The sequence below is a fragment of the Monodelphis domestica genome, chromosome 4 (genome assembly GCF_027887165.1).
Source record: "Monodelphis domestica isolate mMonDom1 chromosome 4, mMonDom1.pri, whole genome shotgun sequence".
NCBI classification, from domain to species: domain Eukaryota; kingdom Metazoa; phylum Chordata; class Mammalia; order Didelphimorphia; family Didelphidae; genus Monodelphis; species Monodelphis domestica.
This window is the reverse complement of record NC_077230.1, coordinates 93896435-93924313: the sequence shown is the minus strand read 5'-3', so window position 1 is coordinate 93924313 and position 27879 is coordinate 93896435. Positions and strand designations below refer to the sequence as shown.

General features: G+C 42.1%; 1 protein-coding gene and 1 long non-coding RNA gene across 2 annotated transcripts in view; one reads left to right on the top strand and one right to left on the bottom strand.

The window, feature by feature from the left end:
• Positions 1-5844: 5844 nt before the first annotated feature.
• The window catches only part of PAK2 (p21 (RAC1) activated kinase 2), a 147515-nt gene continuing 125480 nt past the window's right edge, over positions 5845-27879 (bottom strand). Inside the window, exons 15-17 of the mRNA XM_056793617.1 lie at positions 10930-10973; positions 7896-8012; positions 5845-6508 (exon numbers count right to left, since the gene is read on the bottom strand). Of these exons, the coding sequence (XP_056649595.1) occupies positions 6205-6508; positions 7896-8012; positions 10930-10973 (465 nt within the window). The 3' untranslated portion in view covers positions 5845-6204. The remainder of the gene's footprint in view (positions 6509-7895; positions 8013-10929; positions 10974-27879) is intronic.
• LOC130453664 (uncharacterized) lies at positions 11398-12116 on the top strand. Its single transcript, XR_008911138.1, has 2 exons — positions 11398-11717; positions 11800-12116. It is a non-coding gene; the product is annotated as an uncharacterized LOC130453664 (long non-coding RNA).

Here is a 27879-nt window from a genome sequence, read left to right as displayed (position 1 = left end):
TAGAGCTCATCATGGCCCTGGAAAGTGGCATTTCAGAAGGGAAAATTGAGACTCAAAAAAAGGAAAATGCATTGCAAGGTCACACACCTAAAGTGGCCCAGCAAGAGAGAGTGTCCTGCCATCATCCAATTCTTTATCCAACAGGCAGAGCGTGCCTCCAGGGCCAGGATTGGCCTGGGAAGTATTTTTTTTTTAATTAGTCCAAACTTGTAATTTTTCAAAGTGGGATATTCCCAATATAGAAATTTCCTCCAGTGATCGATATTAGCAAATTGTACCATAAAGAGTTGCCTGGGGGTCAGAGCAGTTGAGCGTTAAGTCCATGATCATACAGCGAGTAATCTCTAGAGACAGATCTTTTTAGAGGCAAGTCCTGAACCCAGGTTTTCCTGATTCCAAAGTCAGCCCCTTTTATCCACAACATTATGCCAACTCTCACTAAGCGTTATAAGGGGTACAAAAGACAGTAGGTCTTTTGAAGAATCTAGTGAGGGGGACAAAATAGGTATCCACAAAGCAAGGTAATAAATGATGAGGCGACCTGTCACCCTCATAATTCACCAACTAACAATCTAGTCGTGACTAACCAGCTTCTCCCCAAATTTGTCATTTACATTTGCTAAATGCAGTCTTGCTGTCCTAACTTTCTTCTCCCACCCATCTATTCCCAAATCCACTTCCCCATCCCAATATTCATTTTTCTATGATTTAATCAATTCCCTTTTCTAGTTCTATTGAATAAGCTTACTGTGTACAATGATAGAACAGCTGCTGCTGCCTTCTCTGGTGCTCCTTCAGTCTCCTCTTAAACATCCCCTACCTCTGTGATCAGAATCTAGTTGGTTCCATCATTATATCTCGCAGTTTCTTCCCTTTCCCTCCCCATTGCCTTTCACAACAGCTATAACTTTCTCATCCCTACATTAACCTCTAAACATACACACACCCCAACTTACCCCATGCCATTGCCCTTGCCTACATTTCTTGGTTTTCCTCCTATTTCTCCATCTTTCCTCTACTCTTTCCTTTGTCTTCTCACTACCACCAGCCTGCCTTTTCCCAGGACACAGTAGAAATGTGCTCCCATTTCCACCTCCTCACCCACCGTTGGCCCCCAGTTCCTTACGATCTATCCTGAAGACTCGTAGCATCGGCAGCAAACTTTGCCTTAGTCAGGCTTCATGCAACATGCTTTCTAGTCTTCTCATTGATAATGCTTCTCCTGGACGTCAAAACAACCCTCTATTTAGGGTAGATATGCTTTATGTTTTCTTATCTGCACACTTTTTTTTTTTAGTAGAATGTAAATCTCTTAAGAGCAGGAATTGTCATTAATATTTTTAAGAAAGAAAGTCAGTCTGGTAAAGGGAAATGACAAGCACAAAGTTTAAGGTAAGATAACCAAATGAAGATATCCAGTAGGTTTAGAAGTCTAGGCTAACGACATAGATTTAGGAATCTCAGGCACACTAGTAATGTTAAAAGCGATGGGATGGGATGGAATGGACTATTTGGCAACTGGAAGGGGTCAACCGAACTGAAAGTGAAAAGAGAATTGAGTCAGGGAGAATTTGCCAGTTTGGAAAAAGGAAGAAGAGAAAACAGACCAAGATACAAGAAATCAGAGAGAGCAGTTGGAGAAAATAAGGAAAGAAGAGGAACCAAAGAAGGATAATTGTGTCAAATGTTAGGCTGACAAAGAAAAGATCATTGTTTTAGGTCAGAAAAGGCTCATGGATGAATTTAAAGTGTATAATTTCATATAACGGGATGGAATAGACAGCAAGAAGGAGCTTGAGGCAATTTGAGAAATTTAGTTATCAATGGATAAACATTAGGCTATAGTTAGTAAGGTTCTGAGTTCAAGAAAAGGGTTAAAAAAAAGGTTTTAAACTCTTATTTTCTGTCTTAGTATCAATTCTATGAGAGAAGAGCTGCAAGGACCAGGCAAACAGGATTAAGTGACTTGCCCAGGGTCACACAGCTAGGAAATTTCTGAGGGCAGATTGAACTGAAGTCCTCCTGACTGCCAAGCTGCACTCCCTCCACTGTGCTACTTAATTGCTCCAAAGAATTAAGCTACAGTATATTGGAATGTGGAATGTGTTAGTAGGAAGGAACAAATGAGAAACTAGCAATTGAAGATATTGGGGTTATGGGGGTAAGAATAGCAGCCAGGTCTTTCTGCTGGTAGGGGGGACAGGTTTTAGAGAAAAGGAAAAGAAAGGCATTTCCCCCTTTAAGAGTAGATGGAAGACTGAGAGAATGTAAAGAAATGCCATACTTATGCATCACCTTCAGCCTCTGGAGTTTTTTACTTAAAGTGTTATTCCTCATTGTGAGACTACCCATTCATTGAACTATTTAAGCTTTTTTAAAAGTAAGACATAGAGCAGTACAGTTAGCACATTAAAGATCCCTTAGGTTAAAGTCTTTTTTTTTATGTATTTTTCTTCCTTCAGGAAAATTCCCTCTAGACTCATTTGATATTTAGATGAGAGAGTAAATTTCTTGCAACTCCCATCATGCCATAGCAGACAGTGCTAGAGTCGCCCCAGTGGAGTTTCCCTGAGCAACAGTAAAAGAGTAGTACAGAGCTGGAGACCTTTGCTTCCATGGCTGCATCTCTCCCATGTCCCTGGTCCTTCTTACAGATAGGATTTGCAATATCTAGTGTCGGAAGAAGTGAAATTACTAGCTGTGAATGAGAATGGGAGAAAGGGTTGAAGATGTAAGGAGAACTGAGGTTGGAATGCATTTTGTGAGGACTGGCGGGAGATTTGTGAAAGGAAGATCAGAATCACCACCCAGTGGCCAAAGTCAACTTGTACCTGGAAAGCACAAATTTGTAATGAGTTCTTTTTCTGGAAGCGTTCTGCAACATGAGAACGGAGGTGGATTAAGTCTATGGCTAGTCTTATTGACTTTTTACTTAAGGACAAATAGCTCAATGAATGGGGAGTCTCACAAACGAGGAATAACATTTCAGTTGAATAAAAAGTATTGAAAATTGGCCCAAAAAAACATAAATGGAAGGGAGCAAAAGAACAAGAAATGCCAAAGTCATCGGCACTGCATCATGGAGACCACAGTGGAGAATGAGCCAGCAATGTGAGTGAAAAGGCATTGATAATTTGGATTAAGTGATGAGGTTGATGACTTAAAGGTCCAAGAGAAGATAGATATTGGACCCAGTGTGAAAAGCAGCATTGCATGCTGGATAAAACGTGAGACTTGAAATGTGGAAAACCCAGGTTCAAATCCTGCTACCTGATGTTTGATAGCTGTGTGACTAGGAGCAGGTCATCCAACTTGAGCCCTAGTTTCCTCATTTATCAGGGTAGGATTAATAACTCTATCTCCCATTCTTATTTTTCTAATTCCAATTCAGGCAAAAGGGGATTTACAGTTTGCAACTTAGTTTATATTTCTAGGATATGCAAGTAGGTATTAAAGGTACAAATAGAGATGTAGTAAGAAAAGCCCTGGATTTGGAAGGGAGAACAAGACCCCATCCCCACCCCCCAGGGATATTTCCCAGTATTTTCCATTCAAAGAATAACAGGATATCTGGTCAGAAAGAGACATCAAGAGATTATCCAAGCCCACCATCCTGTACCAGACAGGGACATATCTACCCCATTTCAGAAAGAGAGGCTTCTATTCAAGCATTTCCAGGAAATATGCCTTAAACAGCATAAGCAAAGGCACAGGGGGTTTCCATAACGTAATAGAAAACATCAACAACTCTGTCAACCAGGAAATTGTCCTAATGTCTAGCTTAAATCATTTTGGTTTCCCTACCCAAAACCCTGTAGCCCAGCAATCAGTATATCCAGTGTTCTCTGAGTCTATTGATCCTAACATCCGAATCTATTCAGGAAAAATGTAGAAAGTAGAGGTGAGCTGGGGTCCCAAGGGATGCTAAGAGCAGCTTTGTCCATTCTTCCCTTGATAACTTTGCTTATGTGGTTCTTAGTGAAGACAAGGAGAATCCCTGGCCCCCTGATTCTTTTTAAATAAGACCCTAGTTATCACCATTAATCAATATTTAGCCACAATAAGAGATTAATTTGGGACAATGATTAATTAGTTATAATTAATTATATATGGTTATATATAATTAATTATAATTAACAGAATTATAATAAGATAAATAGAAATTGTGTTTTACAAGGGAAAATTTAGAACTATGCAATAAATCCAGTCACTTCCTCTTTTCCCTAAAACGGGTTTTAAGTGGCAGGGTTGAGATGGGAATCCAGTCCCTCTGACTTCAAATCTGGTGTTCTTAAGTTCTACCATCTTTCAAAGCCCACTTCAAGACCTACCTAATCCCATAAAGTTTGCTCTTATCATCTTAGCCCATGTCGAGAGTTGAATGAGGACATTAGGAATCAGAGGACCTAAGTCTCAATTTTGAATATTCTATACTATTATATTTACTATGTGGTCTTGGGTAAGTCATTTTTCTTGTCTAAGCCTCAGTTTCCTCCATATATAGTATAAGCAAAGGCACAGAGGTAAAATGAAGGAGTGTGACTTTCTGGCTTTTGAAGCTCTTTCCAACTCTAAGATCTATGAGGGTAGTCAAAATGACCTTCTTCCTCTAAATTAGAAATGATTCTATAACTATTTAGTCATTTCAATCATGTCCAGCTCTTTGTGGCCCTATTGGGGTTTTCTTGGCAGAGATGCTGGAGTGATTTGCCATTTCCTTCTCCAGCTTATTTTCCAGGTGAGGAAACTGAGGCAAGTAGGGTCAAAAGACTTGCCCAGGGTCACACAGAGACACCCCTACATACAGCCCAGGGTCCCTCTGAGTCACCATCCTAACCATGTCTCTCTCAGAGGCCTCTCCACATCCTAATTGCATTTCACAGACTTGAAACTAAGAGGCCTGAAAACAGTGATTACAGGGGCTTAAGGAGGGATGATGAAACTCCCTTCTTTGAGAAGACCAACCACTACCCCTGTTTTTGGACTTTGGACACCTTCATCAAACCTCTGGATACAGAGAAAACAAACAAGCCTAGTCAGTAATTTCATAATTTCTCTCTACTCCCACCTCTACCATGGACTGTTCTTAAGGAAGGGAGGGAGGGACAGATGGAGGAGGGGAAGGAAGGAAGGAAGGAAGGAAGGAAGGAAGGAAGGAAGGAAGGAAGGAAGGAAGGAAGGAAGGAAGGAAGGGAGGGAGGGAGGGAAGGACAGATGGAGGAGGGGAAGGAAGAAAGGAAGGGAAGGGAAGGGAAGGGAAGGGAAGGGAAGGGAAGGGAAGGGAAGGGAAGGGAAGGGAAGGGAAGGGAAGGGAAGGGAAGGGAAGGGAAGGGAAGGGAAGGGAAGGGAAGGGAAGGGAAGGGAAGGGAAGGGAAGGGAAGGGGAGGGGAGGGGAGGGGAGGGGAGGGAAGGGAAGGGAAGGGGAGGGGAGGGGAGGGGAGGGGAGGGGAGGGGAGGGGAGGGGAGGGGAGGGAAGGGAAGGGGAGGGGAGGGGAGGGGAGGGGAGGGGAGGGGAGGGGAGGGGAGGGAAGGGAAGGGGAGGGAAGGGAAGGGAAGGGAAGGGAAGGGAAGGGAAGGGAAGGGAAGGGAAGGGAAGGGAAGGGAAGGGAAGGGAAGGGAAGGGAAGGGAAGGGGAGGGAAGGGGAGGGAAGGGAAGGGAAGGGAAGGGAAGGGAAGGGAAGGGAAGGGAAGGGAAGGGAAGGGAAGGGAAGGGAAGGGAAGGGAAGGGAAGGGAAGGGAAGGGAAGGGAAGGGAAGGGAAGGGAAGGGAAGGGAAGGGGCTCAATCTGGGTTATAAGAACTTACTTATTTAATATGTTAACTATATTACAATATAATCAGTATCTTTTGTAATCCTATATATTTTATTTTATGTATTTAAAAACATGATTCTGGGGAGGGGGGGTGTCCATAGGCTCTACCAAACTGTCAAAGGAGTCCACTGCTCAAAAAGCAGTGAAAAACTCTGGTTCTAGGGTACCTGACTGTGTGCTTGGTTGCTGCCTGAGACCATTCTCAACCAGCTCAATAGTTTTTTGAAATATGAAGCCAGCCAGGGCTTCCTCTGTTCCTGACTCTTGCTGATCCATTCACCCAATAAACTGGCAAGCCAAGGAAATGCACCTGTTACAGTTTGAAGGATCAAAAGAGCACAGATCCAGAACTGTAGGGGTCCTCAAAGGCCATCTAGTCAAACTCTCTCATTTCACAGATGAGAGAACTGAAGGACAAGTTTAAGTGACTTGTCCAAAGTCATCCAGGTAGCAAGTGGCAGAGACAGGATTTTTGAACTCAGGTCCTCTGACTCCAGAACAGCTGCTGTCACTCCATTTTCTGGCTGGATTCTACTTTCCTTCTCTTTGTATTTTCCTCCTGTTTCTGCATCCCATTGGGTGTGGAGGCTGGCTTCACCTTGGGAACTCGATACTTGTTCTTTTGATAGTAAAACAGGTTCCTCTGGAAAAACCGGGGAATGTTGCCTTGATATAGTAGGACTGCCACAACCATCCCTGGAAAAAGCAGATTTTATGAGTCTAGGGAAGCCTGCGAACTCATTGTCCCACTTGACTTCAAAGCACTCCAGGCTCCCCACCCCAGGTGTCTCTCCAAAGCTTCGCCGTGGCATGCATGGCTGGCCAAGCTACGGGAGCACGAGCCCTAGAATATCTGGCCTCGCTCCACAGGTTCCAAGCGGGGGTCCAGTGGGGAACTGAAATGCTTGTGATCCGAAGACCAGCCTCACTCCATTTGGAGAAAGGCTCAACAGGTTGGTCCCTGGACAGCAATGGTTTGGTCACACGGATCATGAAAGCCATTTGCAAAGGCAGAGAGGAGGGGCCATTGTCATCTGCAGTGACTGAGAGAGTGCCCACATGGGTGTCATCACGGACCCCATCTGAAAATATTGAGCAAACATGCGTGAAATGCAGCGGATTGAGCTCTGGAGTCAGGAAGATTCATCTTTCTAAGTTCAAATCCAGCCTCAGATATTTATTTGCTGTATGACTTTGGGCAAATCACTTCACCCTGTTTGCCTCAGTTTCCTCATCTGTAAAATGAGCTGGAGAAGGAAATGGCGAACCAGCCAGTTTGCCAAGAAAACCCTGAGGACTGAAATGGCTGAACGACAAAAGGACACCATCCTAGAATTATTGATTGGGAACTGAAAGGGACTTCAGTCCATCTAACCCAATTTCCTCATTTTATAAATGAATGCCCCAAGGCCTTGAATGTTAAATGACTTGTCCACAGTCACACGGGTAATTGTCCTAACATCAGGCTTTCCTCAGGAGTGTCCAGGGTCTCCGTGTATCTTCCATCAGGGGAAGTAAAGATAATGTTGGACCAGTTCCATTTCGTTTCCTCTTTGTTTGCTACATAGTTAAAGACTGTGACATTTTTACTTTAAATGAGATGCTAGTTATCATTGTGCCCTCGCCTGCCCGTGGCCCCATGAATCCAAAGTTTAAAAAGGTCATTGTTTCCTGAACTTTTGAGTAATAACAACACCAACCAGAATCACTGGCATTTACATGGAACTTTTAGGTTGACAAAGTGCTTTACAAATACGATCTCCCCATATTCTCACAAAGACCTGGGGAAATGGATGCTATGGTCTATTTGATAGATGAGAAAAATGAGGCAGAGAGCAAGTGACTTGCCCAGGGCCACACAGCCTATAAGTATCCGAAGGCGTCTTTTGACTTCAGGTCCAGCGTTCTGTCCGCTGTGCCACCAAGTCGCCTCCAGTTCGGGGACCGGACTAGATGGCAGCCTGTGACGCGGCTTCCAGCTCCAAACTCATGACCCCCCCCCCCCCAACTTCGTCCTAAATGGAGTCAAACCTCCAGACTTGAGCGCATGCTGGAAAGGGACTCCTGAAGCCCTGGAGCTTACCTGCCAGAGGGCCCAGGCAGTAGACCTGCGCGTAATCCAGGGCAGTGTTTCCAGAGCAGTGAAAAGTCACGGAGGAGGCCAGGGCAGGGTTGAAGAAGGCAGAGGTGAGCGGCCCGGCTGTAGAAAGAGCAACCCAGAGGACCCGTGGGGCTGGCGTTAACGCCCTTGGGGTGGTTCGTTCTTTTTGCATATACGACACACACACACACACATATAACATTTGGCTTTTAGGCTTTGACGTAGAATCCTCGGCCCCCGTGCCGCCATCACTAACTGGTAAAGGCCATTTCACACCACGGCCTTCTCGGATGGATGCTGGCCCTGGGCTGACCACTCCAGAGCCCTGCGGGGCAGGGGAGGGTGCCCGCCTCCAGCTCAAAGGCTCCGTCCTCTCCCCAGGTCAAGCCCAGCCTCAGATACTTACGCGTCGGTGAGCCTGGAAGTCATGTAGCCCTGCTTGCCTCCGTTTTCCCATCCGTACCAAGAGCCGGAGAAGGAGATGGCAAACCACTCCGGCATCTTTGCCCAGAAGCCCCGAATGGGGCCACCACGGAGAGGCGGATGGAGCCTCCCTAGTGGGCCACCTCCATCTTCCCGGAGTCCCTAGTGGGAGGCAGTTGCCCTACGGAAGGGATCGGGCTTTGCAGAAGACTGTCCTGGGCTGCAGCCACCAAGAGATAATGCCAAAGGACAAATGTGGCTCCTACGTGCCCCGGGTCTGCCCAACGGCCCGGACGTCCTGTTCCCTTTTCCATCCTTCTTTCCCCCAACACAGGAGATGAGAAAGAAAAGTGCTGGGCCTCACAAGGTGGAAAGCCACCAGCCCGGCTCTGGCTAGTGGCACCTACAGTACAAAAGGAAACTGGATGCCCCGGCCGGCCCCTTATGGACGGCCTGGGATTGCACACTCCAACCCTTCTTGACCAAATCCAGCCCTTTGGAGGGGCGGCATGGCAGCTACACATGAAGGGAGAGCCAGAATATTACATCCGAAGCCTGGAAGCCCAAGTTCAAATGTTATGGCAGACGTTTACCAGCGGTGGAGCCAAAGCACTTAAATCCTCATGGACTCCACTTCAGCATGCGTAAGACGGGAGAAAGGAGGGTGCGCTGACCCTTGCAAGAAGAGGAAGAAAAGGGGGCAGCTGGGTGGCTCAGTGGATGGAGAGCCAGGCCTAGAAACGGGAGGTCCCGGGTTCAAATCCGGCCTCAGACACTTCCCAGCTGTGTGACCCTAGGCAAGTCACTTGACCCCCATTGCCTAGCCCTTACCATTCTTCTGCCTTGGAATCAATACAGTATTGATTCCAAGGCGGAATGTAGGGGTTTACAAAAAAGAATATGAGGCAGCTAGTTGGTAACATAGTCAATAGAGTGCTGGACCTGGAGTCAGGGAGTCCTGAGTTCATAACTGGCCTTGGACACTTAGTAGCTGTGTGACTTCACTTAACCTTTGTCTACCTCAGTTTCTTCAGACATGTTGTAAGTATCAGACAAGACTGGATTTGTAATGCAGTTTGTAAGCCTCAGAACACTACAGAATGCTAGCTATGAGGATGATGATCATGATAAGAATTCATTGTATAATTAGAATAATAGCTAACGTTTACAATAGGGCTTACAATACGCTGAGCACTGTGCTAAGCGCTTTACAATTATTATCTCATTTGGTTCTCACAACAACCTAGGGAGGGAGGTGTTATTATTATCCCCATTTACAGATAAGAAAATTGAGGGAAACGGAGGTTGAGTGACTTGCCCAGGGTCCATGGCTAAATGTCTGAAGCTAGATTTGAATTCAAGACTTCCTGATTCCTGGTCCACCCCCAAAAATAAATTCATGAGTTGCTCTTCTCTCTTTCTTTTATATATAATATACACATATGTATATGTATATATGTATATTCTATATTTGTTATTTGATATATATTTATGTGTATATATCACATATATGATGTAAACATATATATATATATATATAATTTACTACAGAGGTCTTTAAATAACAGCTTTCCTAATGAATTTAGATTTATTTACAGATTTAGAAGAGAAACTTTATATTAGGATCTAATGCCAACAGAAAATCAATGACAAATGAGACAAATCACCTGCCATATGACAGGATGAGCCAAGAGCATCAGAGGATCATCGATGCAGAACTGGAAAAGCCCTTTAGATCCCACCTAGTCATTTTGCAGATGGAGAAACTTGAGGCCAAAGAAATGAAGGGGCTTGTCCAGTGTCATAGAGGCAAGTGGCAGCAAAGGCCTGGAACCCCAGCTCTCTGACTTCAAGTTCAGCACTTGTCATTGTACCACACTGACGGGGTGCTGCCCTATTATTACCAAATGAGTAGGTAATTCTGCGTGTTTGTTTTTTTCATCCCCAAACCAGGCTCCATCGGTATTAACCGTCGTTTTGTCTGATCCCTTAGTTATCCCCGTGTCCCTCCTGCTTGTTCTGACACTGTAATACTATGTGATTTCCTTTCCCCTTTCCCCTTGTCCCCCAAAGTTTGGTCTAACTTTTTAATTAAACTGAATAAAAGATTGGTTGTCTGAAGAATTCCGTGGCATCCTTTGAAGTAAGTGAATCATTGTGATATATTCTGAGACTAGAGCTGGGTGGGAATCACTCCACTAAAAGCTAAAGGAATGTAAGAATTGCTTGGTAGCTCCCTCTCCCAAATGGCAAGATAAAGCCCAACAACTTCAAAGATTCCTGGACTCCTTTCTCCGGTTCTCCCCAATTCGCCCCACTGTGTACACACATACGGCTTCCAGCCACCCTCTGGGGCCCAGTACTCTTCCCAAGAAAACAATATAAGGCAAATGACTGACTAAAAACAAGGGAAATTCCCTCATTTCTTAAGGCACATCCTGCTTGCCCTTCTTCAGGCTAGTGGTCCCATTTCTTGTAAGTACCACCTACTGGCATGGATGCTTCTTTTCTTTTTTGTAGCATCACATCCCTTTAGGGGATGGCCTTCTCCCCCTGCGCCCCCACTCAACTCCTAAGGAGAAAGTTCACTCACCTGTGTAAGCTAAGATGGTCACAAGGAGAGCCACGGCTGTCACCCTATAGATAGAGAGACTGTGCTGAAAGTGGAGCAAGGTTAAATGGAAGAAGAAAGAACAGGCGGCTTCCACCAAGGTGCCCTGGCCCACCGATGTCCGGAGGGAGGAGCTGCAGTCCCTGGCAATCAGATTCTGAATGAGATGGAAATCTGTCAACTCCCAGGACCAATAGAGTCTGGTCAAAACGCAGCTGGCCTTCATCCCCACAAACTGGGCCGACAGTTTGACAGTCGTCGCCGGCAGGGAGGACTCAGCCATCAGGAATTCCCGGATGGACACGGCGGGGTTGGCAGATGCCCCGTCAAAAGAGAGCCCGTGAACCAAAAAGAGCAGGAAGAGAAGGGTGAGGACCACGTCTGGGCCAAAGCCGCCTCCCCAGGGCCCAATCTCCACGAGCATCCTTAGTTCCAGGCAGCAGGCACACAGCTGGAAGGCGCTTGCCAGCTCCCCAGCAAAGCTGCTGTAGATGTTCCGGGGGAGCAGCATCTTGGAAAGCCTTCTGGCCCCCTCACAAAGGGTCACGACAACACAGAAGAAGCAGAGGGAGACATTCAGACCGGCCATGTGGGGATCGTGAGGGGCCTGGGAAGCGGAGGAGTCTCCAGAGTGTGGCACCCGCAGGAGATCGGGCCAGGCTTCCCCACCCTCTTAATATAGAAGGGGCTACTAGCCAACGTGGCAAAAGCTCACAGGCATGCAGGTCCCCCGTCAAGGAGGCTGAAGGGAAAAGTCCCAGCTGGCGCAGGTGGGCAGGGCACAGCCCCGGGCTGTTCTCTCTTATCTACAATCCCCTCCGCGTCAGAAACTTCCTCCTCCTTCCCCAACAGGTTCCCACCCAAAGCAGAGAGGTGCTCAGCGGCCGGCTGCCCAGACCAGTGTCGGTGAGTCACACATGCTCTTCACCGTCCGCTCTTCGTGCATTGACCCGGGGAGATCAGAAATGGTTGCTCCAAGCCTCCTGCGCTCAGAGCTTAGGACTCATCACCAGCCCACACGGTCCTTTCATTACTGGCTCCCGGGCTGTGACTCACCTGACACTTCCCGAAATGCTGAGCGTGTTTCTGCGTAAATACTAATCCTCGTGAACACTCCTTTATGGAAGGGTGTGTGTAAACCATTCCATAAATTTGGTGTTGGGAGACAAGGCTGGCTTCGGTTCATTCTGTTCTAAAAAGCCATCATAAAACTGTGCTATGACGTTTAAAGGAGGCAGCGAGGTGGCTCAGTGGGCACAGTGCTGGGAGTGGAGTCAGGAAGATTCCTCTTCATGAGCTCAAATCTGGCCTCAGACACTTACTGGCTGTGTGACCCTGGGCAAGTGATTTAACCCTGTTTGCCTCAGTTTCCTCATCTCTAAAATGAGCTGGAGAATGAGCTGATGAACCACTCTAGTATCTTTGCCAAGAAAATAGGGTCATGAAGTGTCAGGCATGATTGAAACAAGTGAGTAACAAGAATTGTTCTGAAGCAAAATGGTCTTGGGGTGGGAGAGAAAATCCTTACCTTAAATCTGTTATTACTTTTCTCTCTATAATTTGGTTTTTACTATAACTTATTTTTAAACTATAGTTGATATAGAATAATAATTAGCATTTATGTAATCTTTTGAGATTTTCCAAAACACTTCACATAGCTTATGTCATTTGATTTTTGTAACAACCCTGTGAGGTAGATGCTATTATCATTCACATTTTACAATTGAGGAAACTGAGACAGATTAAGTGACCTGTCCAGAGACACTCAACTAACATCTGTAAAGGGTGAAATTATGGTTGAGACTGAAAAAAAAATCTAAATTTAAGTAGTCACCAAGGGAAATCCAAAATATTAAAATACCCAGGTCAGCTGCCAAATTTTGTGGTGATTTAATTGATATAGTAGAGAAGCTTTTAAGAAGGAGGAAGGAAGGGGCTAGTACCGGGCAGGAAGATAGGAAATCTAGAAAGTAAGGTTTTGAGTGTGAAGGAGGAAAAAATCAGCCTGACCTCCAAAGAGGCTTAACTAAGATGTCCAAACCTGAAATTAGTTCCAGGGCAAAACTCACCACCCAACACTCCAAGATGTAAGAACGCTTAGCACGCTGCCAGCCAGAGTTGTCTCTCCAGGGAAAGAGGAGGGACCAGGAAGTGCTGTGCCTTATATGGACGTTTTTACATCATTTTTCTGCATTTCATCTGTACCAATGAGGACTTAGCTTGACTTAAGACAGCCTAAAGGTCTGTCCTTTTTTTTTTTTTGCACATGTCTGTTGAAGGCCATCTCCTCAGATAATTAAATTTTGAGTTTGATGCAGACCTTCAAAATCTTGTTAAACTGAGTAGGGTGGAGAATGTAGAGTTTCTAAGACCTGATTCTGTTATTCCAAGTATCTCCATTGTTACTGATCAGGAAATAGCTAAATCACATCTTCTAAAGAATGGTCTGATTAGGGTGAAATAGTTTTGAAATTCACACATCTGAGGCAGGATTTAAACTCAGAACTTTCTGACTCTAGGCCCAGCTCATCATCATCATCATCCTCCTCATAGTCAACATTTAAATAAAGTATACTATATGTTAGGTCCTGTGCTAAACAATTAATCATTACTCTCCCATTTGCTCTTTACAATTGTGGGAGGTAGATGCAATTATTATCCTCATTTTTCAGATGCAAAAAAAGTGAAGCAAACAGAGGTGAAATGACTTGCCCTGGGTCACACAGCTAGTAAATGACTGAGGCAAAGCTTGGATTCAGGCCTTGGTGCTCTAACCACTCAGCAACCAAGCTACCTCTAAGCAGAGGCCCAAAATGAATGTTTAAATTTGAATGAATTCTTTCCAAAAGAATGCCCCTCTTGACAAAGGTCTTCTGTTTTGTTTGCTCCATTGGTCTGTGATGCTCTTGCTGATGTTTGTCCTTCCTTGGAGGGCAGAGGCCAAGCCCTAATCACAAGACTGTTCCCTTTCCTTCACCATAACCTTCAGTGAAGGACCCAGCCAACACGTGAGGGGCCTTGCCTGCTCTGGATCCCTTGATCTAACATGGAGACCAATGGAGTACACGGGATGGGGCCAACCTTCTTTTCTAATCCTACACCTCTTTGATGACATTTTTGATGCTACTTAGCCTGCTCCCTTCTTCCTCGGCCTTTTGAGTCACACCACAAATGTCTTCTCTATCTTTTGGGTAAAATGTGGCTCTGATTCTATAGAGACTAAGGTATTCTGGGACGTGTAGGTGTACACAGCATCACCAAAGAAGTGATGAAAAAGATAAGCCTTTGAATTTTAGGGAAATGGGGAACATTGGAAACACTGCGCAAAGGTTTTATGGCTAAAAAAAGAACTGGAAATCAGATAGATATCCACTGATTGGGGAAAGGCTATACAAATTGTGGTAGGGTCAGCTGGTAGCTCAGTGGATTGAGAGCCAGGCCTAGAGATGGGAGGTCCTGGCTTCAAATCTGGCCTCAGGCACTTCCCAGCTGGGTGATCCTGGGCAAGTCACTTAACCTCAGTTGCTTAGTCCTGCCTGTATTTCTGCCTTGGAATTGATACTGATAAGACAGAAGGTAAGAGTTTTAAATATATATATATATATATTTATGCATATATGTATATATACATATGCATATATAGTATGCATATACATACATAAATATATATGCATAAATATATATAAAACAAAACAAAAAAATATAGTATGTGAACATAATGAATATGAAAAATTCACAGAAGAATAAGAAGACTAAAATGAAGACTATAGGAAATCTTTCCCAATCCCTCCTAAATCTAGTGCATTCCAATTATTATTTATCTTTTATCTCATACAAAGCAGTTTTGCATGTTATCTTTTCCATTAGTCCAAGGGCAGGAATTGTCTTGTGCTGCTCTTTGTATCCCCAGCCTAGCACACAGTAGGTACTTAATCTATGCTTCACTGACTGACTGATGCAAATGAAATAGAGAACCATAAAAATAAGATGCACAGTTCTATCAATTGTAAAGGAAAGAAAACAAAAATCAAAAGTGAACCCTGTATCATTGTAATGACCAAGGTTGACTCCGGAGAAGAATCAATAAAAGGCACTTTTTCCTTTCGCTGAAAAGATGAAGGGCCATGGATGTGGAATATGGTGTATCCTGTCAGACACAATCAACATGTTGTTTAATTTTGCTGAACTGTTTATTTCCCTTTAAAAATTTTTGTTATAAAAACTGGCACGCTGGATAAAGGAAGGAATATATTCAGAAATCAATGTGATACAAAAACTAAGACATTGATCAAAATTTTTTTTTAAATTGAACTAAAAAAATGTTAAAGCACTATCCAATTCCCCAAAACACTTAGGAAATTCTCCCACTCAGTTCTGGGCCCTGTTCATTGTTCATTGGCAGCTCCTCTCAAAGATAAATCAGTTATGTTCTTTGGGTTAACCATCTTATTGCAAATCACTGTCTGAGGCATTTTTCATACACTTGTTTTTTCACATGTGTATAGTTAGACTGAACATTATGAAATGCATCAAATCTAGGAGCAAGTCATCCAAAAATAGGAACTTCTGGAGGATTTTGCCTTTCCATTTGTACTCTGAAGTTGTTTGTAACAGTGGCACCTCTTTGGGGAGTGTTTTAGTTCTTATTTGATATGAATAACTACAGAGCATTGAACAATGTCATCTCTGCTATTAGGCCTTTCAAGATTTTGATATATGCAAGGGAAAAAAACACTGTTGAAGGAAAACTTTAAAGGAAACATCTTACAGAATCAAATTTTTTGATAGCAAAAAAAAAATAAAAACAAGACACAGTGGTGTCTTGTATTCTCTGGTCCTTTCAGTCAATAAACAGAGAGACTATAAAGATGTAAACTATTGAAGAACAGCATTTGTGAAAGCCTTTGTTCCCTAAACATTCCTCCACTGAGAATGCCTCATATGTGTATAGCTTGTTTTCCTAAACATTTATTAGAGATGAGAGAGTGGGCACATGAATTGGTAATCATGACATTTTCTTGGTCATTTTTTTTTCATTAATGATAAGGTTCATGATTCCCCCTTCCCCCCCAAAAAAAGAAAAAAAATTGGTGGCTTCTTCTCTTTCATGTCTCTTGAGAATCAGATACACAACACATTTGAAATTGTATTAACTCTAGTACAAGATTTTTCTCTTCTTGTCTTCTCCCCAAAGTAGAACAGGATTATGGTGCTAATGGCCAAATGTGTATATTGGAGAGAACATGGCAAGGTGAAATAATGAACTTGGAGTATGGAAAATCTGGTTTCGGATTCTACCTCTAATGCTTTTTAGCTATTCAATCACAAACAAATCACAATCTCATTGTGTTTCAATTTCCATAGTTATGGAATCAGGATGAAAAATATTTATATGACTTACCTCACAAGGTTGTTTAGAATTTTTTAATGAGATAGTTTATGTAAAGTGCTTGGCAAACTTGAGGCCATTTTATAAATGCAAGTTACTGATCCAACCATTCTGGAGAGCGATTTGGAACTAGGACCAAAAAACTATAAAACTGTACATACCCTGTGATCCAGCAATACCACTGCTAAGTTTGAATCTCAGAGATTTTTTTTAAAAGAGGTAAGGAATGGAAAAGTAGGATGATTTCTGAAAAATCTTGAGGGATTCACGTGGACTGATGCAGAGTGAAGTTTCTTAGTGTTATATTGTATGTGTGTATATTATTAAAGGGATTTTCTTAATCTCTCCCTCTATCTCCTTAAAATCCTGCAAGAGAGCAGGGTTTCTAAGTAGATCAGAACTGACAGGATCAGTGAGTCAGTGAGCCAGAGCTGAAGATTTTGTTACCAAAGAGCCCAGGACCTGAGGGGAGGAAGTAGCCGGTCCTCTGACAGGAGTTGGGGGACAGTTAGTCAGTGAGGAGAGAAGGAAGCAGCTGTTGACAGCTGGTGGTCTTTTGCCTGTGGGATCTCTAGAGAGCAGGAGGTCTGTCTCTGAGGCAAGGATCTGTTGGCAGTTGGCTACTAAGAGTTGGGCTGCTATAGAAAATTGATTGAAGGAGTGAGTGAGTGGTAGCTGTCTATTATTTTAGGAAGTTAGGTTGTTAGTGAATAACTTATAGAGTATGTTAAGGTAGGCAGAAGAACATGTCCTGAGAAGACAGAGATAGTTTTAGGAAATTTTAGTTATTGGGAATTTTAGGTATATTTATAGGGTATAAGATTAATAATCTCTCTTTCCTCTTTTCTATCTATCTATCTGTACTTCTTTCTTAGATTAAACAAAGAGACATTAATATGTGCTTTGTTGCTGCCCCTTAAGATCCACATTATCTCTTCTTTTGCCTTACAACTAAAACCTTCTATATGTATTGTCTCCTCATTAGAATGTGAGCTCCTTGAGAGCTGGTAATACAAAGTGCTTTGCAAATAGTGAGTGCTTAAAAAATGCCTTTTTTCATTCATAGATTTATCCCCTGTCCTTCCAAACGGAGTTTCTTCTAATGCTGAATTTACTTTATTTTTAGTTATCACTGCCCTACATGAAACTGTAGTTTCAGTAGGAGTAGGATGCAAAGGTTTTGGAAAAGAGTTGTTCCCTCTCTCATATGCCACTCAAAGGGAGCCCATGCCCAAGAGAAACATCCTAGGAGGAAAAACTGATTGTTAGCCATTTATTGTAAATCAGGCTCTAAACAATCACTATGCCTCACCAAAATACAAGAGGCACTTAGCACCTAAATACCACAGTTGGCATTTTCGATATTTTTTTTCCTTTGGATCCTACCTCAACCTCTTATCTTTTATTGTCTCTTATCAGTTCTCTTCCTTATTTTCCCTCCCATAATATAGTTTCCTTTATGCTACTAAAACTAAAAAATGTACTAACAAAAGGGTGTAGATTCTTTGTATAGAACATGGAAATACACAGAGCAGGCTCAAATTTAATTTCTCTATACAATTATTCGATTAACACTTTCATGTCAATGATATAGCTTTAGCTATGTGAATCACTTCATTAGATATATATGTAACAATACATATTATATATAATATATATCCATTTCTACAGGATATTTCTGGATATTCCCTTAACTGGCATGAGTGATTCTGTCTTTAAGCTAGCTCTAATTTTAATACAAAATGAGCAGTTGCGACCATCCTTCCTCCCATATTTGTTTTACTCTTCCCTCATTCCCCTGCTCTGCTAGCCATGGAGAAAAATAACTCACTCTATTCATCCCCAAGGTCAAAAGATTAGTAAGCCTCTGCCCACCTTTAAGACCCAGATACCCTCTATTTTTCTGATTCCTAATATATATGCAAATATACCTGTGTGTATCAGCTTTTTCAACTTCCAATCTCATGGAGACCTACAGTAACTTTAAAACAAAGGCAGAATGTTGGGACAACACCAACCAGTACTGGCATTTGGAAGCAATAATTGAAAAATGGCTTGAGGTGAAGTAACTTTCATTATGGAGTCAGGAAAACAGTGTGTGCCTACTCAGGAACCATGGAAGCCCTTTTTCTTTTCCTTTAAACCCTCACCTTCCATCTTAGAATCAAAACTGTGTATTAGTTCCAATGCAGAACAGTAAGAGCTATGTAATAGGGGTTAAGTGACTTGCCCAGAGTCACACAGCTTGGTCCATGAAAATCTTTAAAAACTGAATTGAGAAAATGACTTTAGGTCAAACACCTCTTCCTATGAACACATGGAGATAAGTTTATTCAGGGATCGATGAGGATCTATGAAGAATATATAGTGTGTACTTTTTTACAGTGGAGTCAAAGGGAAGTGTTTATCTCTGATCCATAAGAATTTATATGAAGAATCTATGCAATTGTAAGAGAAAGTAAGAGTGGACTTCTTTCTTATATGAACTATATTGTGTTACATTTATGTTCCATGAATAATAGTTTATAAAAAGAATTCTAGAAAGACCTTGAGAGAAACTGAAAGGCTGTTAATTATCAGTATTAAAGAGAAAAAGGGTCAATCCTGAAAACAATTAAAGGAGGTTAAAGAGGCAATCATTATTTACAATAATCTAATTATTTGAGACTGAGTTTTGTAGGGGTTAAAATTAGGAGCTTGACAAAGATAGGAGAGCAAATGCTGCTTTGACTGTAGCATGGGCTAGGACCAAAATAGTGTTTAGAGCACTGGTGTCCACCATGTATTGACTTAGAAAACCTGAAACCGACATCATTTGGGTTGTATTTGTTTACTTTATTAAATATCTCCCAACTGCATTTTACCCTTTGTGCCTCTCCTGGGGAATTTGTCTGCCACTGCATGTGGGTACAAGTTGGACATTGCTGGTTTACAGTGTGTGTGTGTGTGAATGTATATACATATGTTTATTTTATATATATGTAATACCTATATAATAAACAATTATATTTATTGTTACTCATTTGCTCCTAAGGTACACATAGCCATTTATTTAAATATAAATAAGAATCATTACTAGTGGGTAAGATTTTAGATAACTGAATAGTTTGGATTTAATGGAGTTAATGGAGGACCTGAGTTATTCAACAAATTAGGAAGTACAATGAGGAATTTAAATTGTGCCCAGGGTTGCATCTGTGTACATTTCGTATGTCAATAAAAGTCAAGGTTGGGGGCTGCTTGGGGGAGAACTGTGGGAGAATTGAGAGGGAGAACTGAGAAGAGATAGAGCAGGCAGGTGAGGGAAGGAATGAGGAAGAGACTGGCAGGCTAGGCACCACGCAGTCAGGTTACTTAGGAACATTTGTCTACCCTTCTAATAAACTTTATAAAATACATATCTGGGTAGAAATATTATTTTTAATTCTTACAGATGGCAACCACATTGGCTTAAGAAAGAACCTTAATTTTCTTCTGAGAGAAGTTTTGAGTCTTAGGTAAAGCTTAGTAAGTAAGATAGAAGCCACTTCAATTTTCTGGCCTGCCTTCATATGCATAACAAACCTTGGCAGAAAGAGGGGACAGGCTGTTTTTCCCAGATTGGATCACATTGGATTGGGGAGAAAAGCTCCTTCCCTGGTGGCATCCTCCCCACCTTTTTTTTCCCCTTTCTGCTTGAATAGGGGTGAAGGGGCCTTTTTGCCCATACGAAATTGAATGGGTTTTAGGACTCAACAGGAACTCCTGCTCTTTTATTTTTCACAGCAGGCAAGGTCCTAGAGTTCCTTCTTTCAGTCTAGTGTAGTGCAGGGTGGGGGGACCCCTTGAAAAGATCTTGGGGTGTCCTTCCAGGATGTGGAGTAGAGTTAGGTGCTCCCTGGGGTAGTCCTGAAATAGAACCGGGGACCCAGGCAGGGGAGCAACTGCTTTATACTAAAGGACAGGATCCCGCAGGTGCAAAAAATGCAGACTCCTGTTTTTTCCCCAGACTCTGCACTCTCCCCATGTGGCCCCACCCACCCACTTGACCTGACTCATTTTGGATGAGAGTGGAGCAGTAAAGTACAGGGCCCCCCTCACAGAATGGCCCTTGCAGACTAGGGTAACAGCACACAGGGGTGGCCCCCTAGGAATTGGTGTAAGACCCCCCCCCCCCATTCCAAACAGGACCAAGTGTTGTTGTTGTTTTTTAAACCAAGGGGCACTAGGACCCAACGGATCTTTACCAGCCCAGTGTCTGCCTGACTTCAGACCTACTTGGTGACACCTGGTAAATTAATCCTGGGGGTCCTTCCAGGCTGTGCTAGGGTTAGAAGATCCATGCCCCCCCCCCCAACTTTGAAAAAGCATGGCCACTGCCTAAACTTGGAGGGTGGGGAAACTGCATTTTTCTTTCTCCCTCCCTAACCCTCAAACTTCCCTGGTAGACTACCTGCCTTCTTTAGCATATCTAAAGTCAAACTTCCCTTGCAGAGTGCCTGCCTCTTTAGCATATCAAAAGCTTGCCTGGAAGACTGCCTTCTTTAGAATATTAAAAGACAATTTTTTTTTTCTCTTTATCTGACTGCTTGCTCAGATAAGTCTATGCACAGGTGCCTTCCACTCTACATGCATTTAAAGTGCCATCCACTGTCGAGAATTAAAACTGCAGGAAAATAAAAAAGAATTCCTTTGCTTCTGCTACTAGTGATCTAAAATAATGTTATTAAATTGAATACATTTAAATAAAAGGATTATTAATGGGAAATATTAATAATATTGAATTTAAACTAAAACCAAATTTCTAAAATTGAACAAAGCCAACATTAAATCAAATTAATTACATTAATTATTAAGGAATAATTTTGGAACACAATAGTATTAATAATACTATCAATAATAAGTATTAGTTTTCAATAACTATTATTAGTCATTATTACTAATTACTAATGGATATTATTTATGATTGATACATGTTTATGGTTGATGGTTGTTAATTATTAATAACAATAATGATAATACATGCATATTATTAATGACAATTAATAATCATAGCAAATGCATATTGTTATTAATTCTTAATAACAACAATTATTACACTAAATACACATTCATTATTGATACTATTGTTGTGCAACAATTACTGTTTCCTTACATTACCTTTTGTTTTAAACCTTCTCTTATTGCCTTCCACAATAACACTGAAGAACTGTGTGTCTCCATTTTTTTTTTTATGTTTTAGGAACATTTCATTGTTTAAGCTGACCATTTAGCAATACTCAAACTAGCTTAAATATCTTACATAGGACATACAGACTAGAAAATATGGGAAATACTGCAACACAGCATGGGAAATCAGGAACTAGTCCTTCTGATTCACCCCTGCATGAATTTCTAAATTGCTGGAGTGATCCTAATTTGCCTAAGGAGAATTGGATGACAAAGAAAGAAGCTAGAAAGCTTCATAAGGCATAGATGGACATATCTTTTACCTGGCCAAAATATGGCTCTTTTGACTTTAAGATCTTAAAAGATTTGAAACTAGCCCTTAAAAACAAAGATTCCAAAGATTATAAATACTGGTACTTATGGGCATATCATATTGATAAATTGACCATTCCCTTCAGTGAGGAAACCATTCTTTCTTTGGAACCAAACCATTCTAGCTTCCCTCCTTCAGTGAAATCTAGCAAGAAACATGCTCTGTCATCCCACCTGGCCTGTGAAGAGGTTTCTCCTCATACTGACCCAAACCAGGACTTGGACCCCTCATCTCCTCTCCCTGTCAGAACGCACTCATCCCCTACTCCTCCCATCCCCTTTCATCCCAATCTACCTCTCTACCCTCCTTTGCCCACCATCTCCCCAATCCCTACCCATACCATCCCTACTTCAACCCTTTTCTTTACCCTACTTCCTACCCACCTTGCTGTGATCCCTATAGACCTCTCCCATCATACTCCTCTACACCCCATACCCAGTCCCACCCCCTTCCTCTCCACTCACCTCCAGCCCCTCCCCTGTTCCTCTCCACCCCACCCCCAGCCCCACCCCTGATCCTTTCACTCTGCCTCCCCACCTGCTGACCTGCTCCATTCCACCACCCCGCCCTCTTCCCCTACAAGCCTCACTACACCCACTCTATTGAACTCCAGAACACAGACCAAGCAGCAGTTGCCACAGATGATTCAAATAAAGGTCTTTTCTCTCTAAGAGTTGTCCCCACATACAACAGACGTGGAGATTTAGTAAACATTAGACATCATACACCTTTTTATCCACAGGACATTGATAGATTCAAAGAAAAAAACACCTTCATATGAAGATGAGTTTGTGGGATTTGTTTCAAAATAAGTTTGAAAGTATTTTTCACACATACAATCCCACATGGCTTGATGTAGAAGATTTTCTCCAGGCCTTGCTAACAGAAAGGGAAAGGAATAAGATTCTTTCTCTAGTTAATCAGGCCCAAGGAAAGGGAACAGCTCATTGGCCAACTGAAGATTCCAAATGGGACCCAAATTTAGAGCAAGATTACTTACAACTATACCAGGCTAGAAATGTATTGATAAAAGCTAAGAAAGCCTTTTCTGATAGGCCTGGTACATGGACTAAATTTGAAAATCTTAAGCAAGAAGATAGCAAAAATCCCACCCAATTTATGGATTATCAAGCTGGGAGGAAGATATATTGAGCTTGATCTGGATAGGGAATGGGACCTTGGACAAATCAGAATACAATTTGTGAAAAACAGTTTTAAGGTGGTTAGGAATTATTTTATGACTAGCTGTCCAAATTGGTCTACTACGGACCTTGAAGAATTAAAAAGAGTGGCAGTTTATACTTTTGAAGGACATAAGGAAAAGGAGAGCACTGATTTGTAGAAGGATTAAGGAAGGAAATAATGGAATTGACTTCTATACAGAGTGAGAAGGATAAAGAGAATGCTACTTTAGTAGACATTGAGGAAGGAAATGAAGGAACTAACTGAAACAGTTGTAAAGGCAAAGCAAGGAGAGATCATAACTCCCTTACAAGAATCCACAAAACAACCACTAACATGTTATTTTGTGGAAAGGTGGGTCATGTATTTATGGACTGTAGGAAAAGAAATGGGGTGAATAGAAATAGAAGCTTCAGGAACTAGGTCAATAATAGGAGAAATAGCCAATCAAATTAATCAGCTCATAACTTACACCATGACCACTGTACTCAGTGTGAAGGAACCCAGAGAAATAGCCAGCAATCTTTCTGATGATTTGAGGGGAGGAGAAATAATCTAGAGTCGGAGGTTGAAACCTTCGACTTCACAGACCCTGATGTGTTAATGCCTGTTATCCCAGTCCTTTCCCCTCCCCAAAGTAAAGAGCCTCATGTGACCCTAAAAGTTGGGAACACATATTATGATTTACTGTTAGACACGGGAGCTTCTAGGTCCATTTTAATGAATAAACCTGATTCTGCATGTGATCCTATTGACTCTTTGAATGTAATAGGTGTATCGAGGGGCACCTCTAAAGGTTGAAAAGCTTTCCTCTCGCATGGTGTCTGTGGGACCCCTCTCAGTGGAACATTTTTTCCTTTTAATGCCAAATTCCCCTACAAATTTGTTAGGGAGAGATCTTTTATGCAAACTTAGAGCCACAATAACATGTTCTCCAGATGGCTCTACGAAGCTAGAATTGCTTGAGGAATGTTTAAAATTGTTTCCTGTGCTTCTTTCAGACAGTCAGGATGTGGGAGAGCCCCCCAAATTTGAAATCTCAGCTGATATCCCTGAGTCTCTATGGTCTACTGAAATCAGCTGATCCTGTTCAGATTGAGACAAAAAATTCCCCACCTCCTTCCATTCCTCAGTATCCCCTCTCAAAAGAGGCAATTGAAGGTATTTCCCCAGTGATAGAATCATTAATAAAACAAGGGATAATAATCCCATGCAAATCCAAATATAATACACCTATTCTCCCTGTAAAAAAAAAAACAAAACTAGGCCCTGATGGGAAATGTGGATATAGATTTGTACAAGATATGAAAGCTGTGAATAATCATGCCATAAAACAACATCCTGTGGTTACAAACCCAAACATAATAATTTCTTCTATTCCTGGCACAGCCACATACTTTACTGTAGTGGATTTGTGCTTAGCATTTTTCTCTATACCAATCCATGAGGACTCTAGGCATATCTTTGCTTTTACCTGGAAAGGCTCCAAGTGGACATGGTGTCGTCAGCCCCAGGGGTATGTGAAAAGTCCCACCCTCTTTGCTCAAATTTTGGCACAGGATACAGATAATATTCAATTTAAACATAGTCACTTGATTAAATATGTAGATGATTTACTTGTGGCTTCACCAAATGCAGTAGTATGCCAAGAGGATAGCAAACATCTTCTGTTAGCACTATACAAGAGAGGCCCCAAAGTCTCAAAGGCAAAGGTTCAATGGTGTCTCCCCAAAGTGGAATATTTAGGGTTTGTTTTAACTGCTGGCTCCTGTTCTATTCCTCTTAAGTGCATTGAAGATATTCAGAAATTAAGTGATCCCACTACTAAGAAGCAGTTGAGGACAATCTTAGGGGCAACAGTATTTTTGTAGACAATGGATCCCTTGTTATGGGGAAATCACAAAACCCCTTATAGTGCTAACAAAAGATTTAGTCACTGAACAGCTTAGATTATGACCGGAACACTTGTCAACTCTGTCAGATTTAAAACAAGCTATCTTATCTGCCCCTGCTCTAGGTATCCCACATTATGATAAACCATTCACTTTATATGTGAATGAACAAAAAGAGGTAGCTTTGGGTGTTTTAACCCAAAGTCTAGGAACCAGCTCAACGTCCGGTTGCTTACTACTCTGCCCAGCTGGACCCAGTAGCTTTGGGAGCACCACCATGCCTTAGAGGCATTGCTGCCACAGCTTTATTAGCAACTAAGGCAGCTGACTTGGTATTGGGTTGTCCATTAATGATTATGTGCCCACATGAAGTAGAGGCATAGCTGTGCAGAGGACACAGACATTTTCTGATCAGAGACTCATGAGATATGGAATAACCTTATTAAACAATGAAAATATAATTTTAAAACATTGTACAACTCTTAACCCTGCCACCTTGCTTCCTGATTTGCCAGTCTCAGGAGAACCTTTTACATAGCTGTGAAATTCTAGTGTCCATGGCTGAAAAGTCTTGGGAGGATCTCCTGGACATTCCTTTTAGCCAATCCAGATCTAGTCTTATTTACTGATGGTTCCTCTTTTATGAAGGATGGTATACATTACACTGGAGCTGCTGTAGTCACGGAATTTGCCACTGTGTGGTCAGCTTCACTGCCCTCAAATTTAAGTGCTCAAGGTGCAGAACTGATAGCCCTGAAGCATGCCTGTATGACTGTTATGGGTAAGAAGGCAACAATTTATACTGATTTGAGATATGCCTTTGGAATTTGTCATGCAGTCAGTATGTTATGGTTTCAGAGAAGATTTTTAACCTCAGCTGGAAAAACCATAGCAAATGGAGAAATTATTACTGAACTTCTTTCTGCTCTTCAGTTACCTGAGGCCCTAGCTGTAGTTCATTGCTTTGCCCATACAGGTGGAACTGGTCTTGTCTCTAAGGGAAATGACCGGGCAGATGCTGCTGCAAAGTTAGCAGCTGTAGAAGGACCGGAATTAATTTTGACATTAGCAATAACAAATGAAGCAGATTTATCACTTTCTTACACTGAAAAGGAAGGGGAAAATGGAAGCAACAATTTAAGGCAAAACAGATAAATGGAGTATGGAGGTCCTCTGAAGGAAAACCCTGCTCCCTATAAGTTTTTTATCACCAACTATGCCAATCAGTGCATAAAAATGGTCACTTTGGCACTCTGTCAAGAAGGTATGTTTAGCCCCTGGTATAACTAGTATAGCGTCTAAAGTGTGTGCAGCTTGTTCCACTTGCCAGGCATATAACCAACATGCTTTTTGAGGCAAGGCTTTTGGTGGGCATCCCTTGGCTTATACACCTTTTGAGCATCTACAAATTGACTTTATCACCATGCCTAAAGCTGGACATTATAAAGTTTGCCTAGTCATAGTGGACCAGCTGACCAGATGGCCAGAGGCTTTTCCTAGTGCCCGAGCCACAGCAGCTTTTGTTGCTAAAGTGCTTATAAGAGAAATTATCCCTTGCTTTGGCCTGCCAGCACGAATTGATTCAGACAGGGGAACCCATTTTACTGATAATGCTTTGTCCCAGATTTATTCTTTCCTGGGGATCACTCCCCAATTCCATGTGCCATATCACCCCTAGAGCTCAGGCCAAGTTGAGAGAATGAATAGAGAACTTAAGACCATGATTGGAAAATTGTGTACTGAGACCATTTAAAATGGCCCGAAGTCCTCCCTTTAGCTTTGTTTTATCTTCATAGCAGACCTAGGGGAGATTTACATATCTCATCATTTGAGATGCTTTTTTTGGACACCCCTCAATGCAGGCTAAGCCTTTTACTCCTGCCTACACATCATTGTTAGGCAGGGACACTTCTATTGCTTCTTATATACAGGATTTGCAGGTCAGATTGCAAAAACTCCACAAATCTGGAGCTGCAGTACAAGCAGGACCTCTAGACTTCTTGCTCCATGACCTACACCCAGGAGACAAAGTGTATGTAAAGAACTTTCAGCGTGCTGGAGTGACTCAGTCTACCTGGGAAGGTTCATTTCAAGTACTGTTATCCACTCCTACAGCTATTAAAATAGGAGAAAAGGACTCCTGGATATATTGCTCCCATGTAAAACGGGTACCTTCTGTTGATGTTGACTGATTGTACCTTGTTACATTCGTTGTATTTCCTAATTGTTTTAAGATTTGATTTTGGTTTTGTATTCACATATCAATCTAATCTGTCATATTCCATGTTACTATGTCACCCTCAATTACTGTATTTTGGCTATTAGCTATATATTCTGTTATGCTGCCCTTATTTGTACCCTCTCCCTATGACTGGACTGGTGATAATACCATTATAAAAGTCTAGACAAGTTGGAAAAACTCTTTTCCAGGGAAATGCCATTGGTCCTCATAGGTGCTAGATGTGTCACCAGATCCATCGGAGCTCTGTTTTCTCATGGGCAACAATTCCAGTCCACAGTAATGAGACATTACCACAGTTTGCAACACAAGGAGATAACATGTTGTCTAAACAGGTTTTTGCTCCTTTTGCTTTTGTTAATTGTCACATTAATGATGCTGAGTGGACCCCATTGAAATGGTTACGACCTGTATCAGTGACCTTTGAAAAATTTGATGAGCTGAAAATCTCAGTTGATTTTAGTGGGTCTTCAGAAGTAATTTCCCGATATCTAGACTCACCACTACCTATGACTGATCATATGCCCACCTTTGACTTATGTGTAAGAAGAGGTAAGGGTTCATTGAGTAGTAGTAAATACATGGGGTACAAGGCACAGTGCAAGCATAATATTTCCCTACCTCCACTTTTATCTGTGCTAGAGTACAGCTTAAAAATGAAATGGATGGGGCGTTTAAGTACATGCCTTTTACAGCTATTGCAATCTCA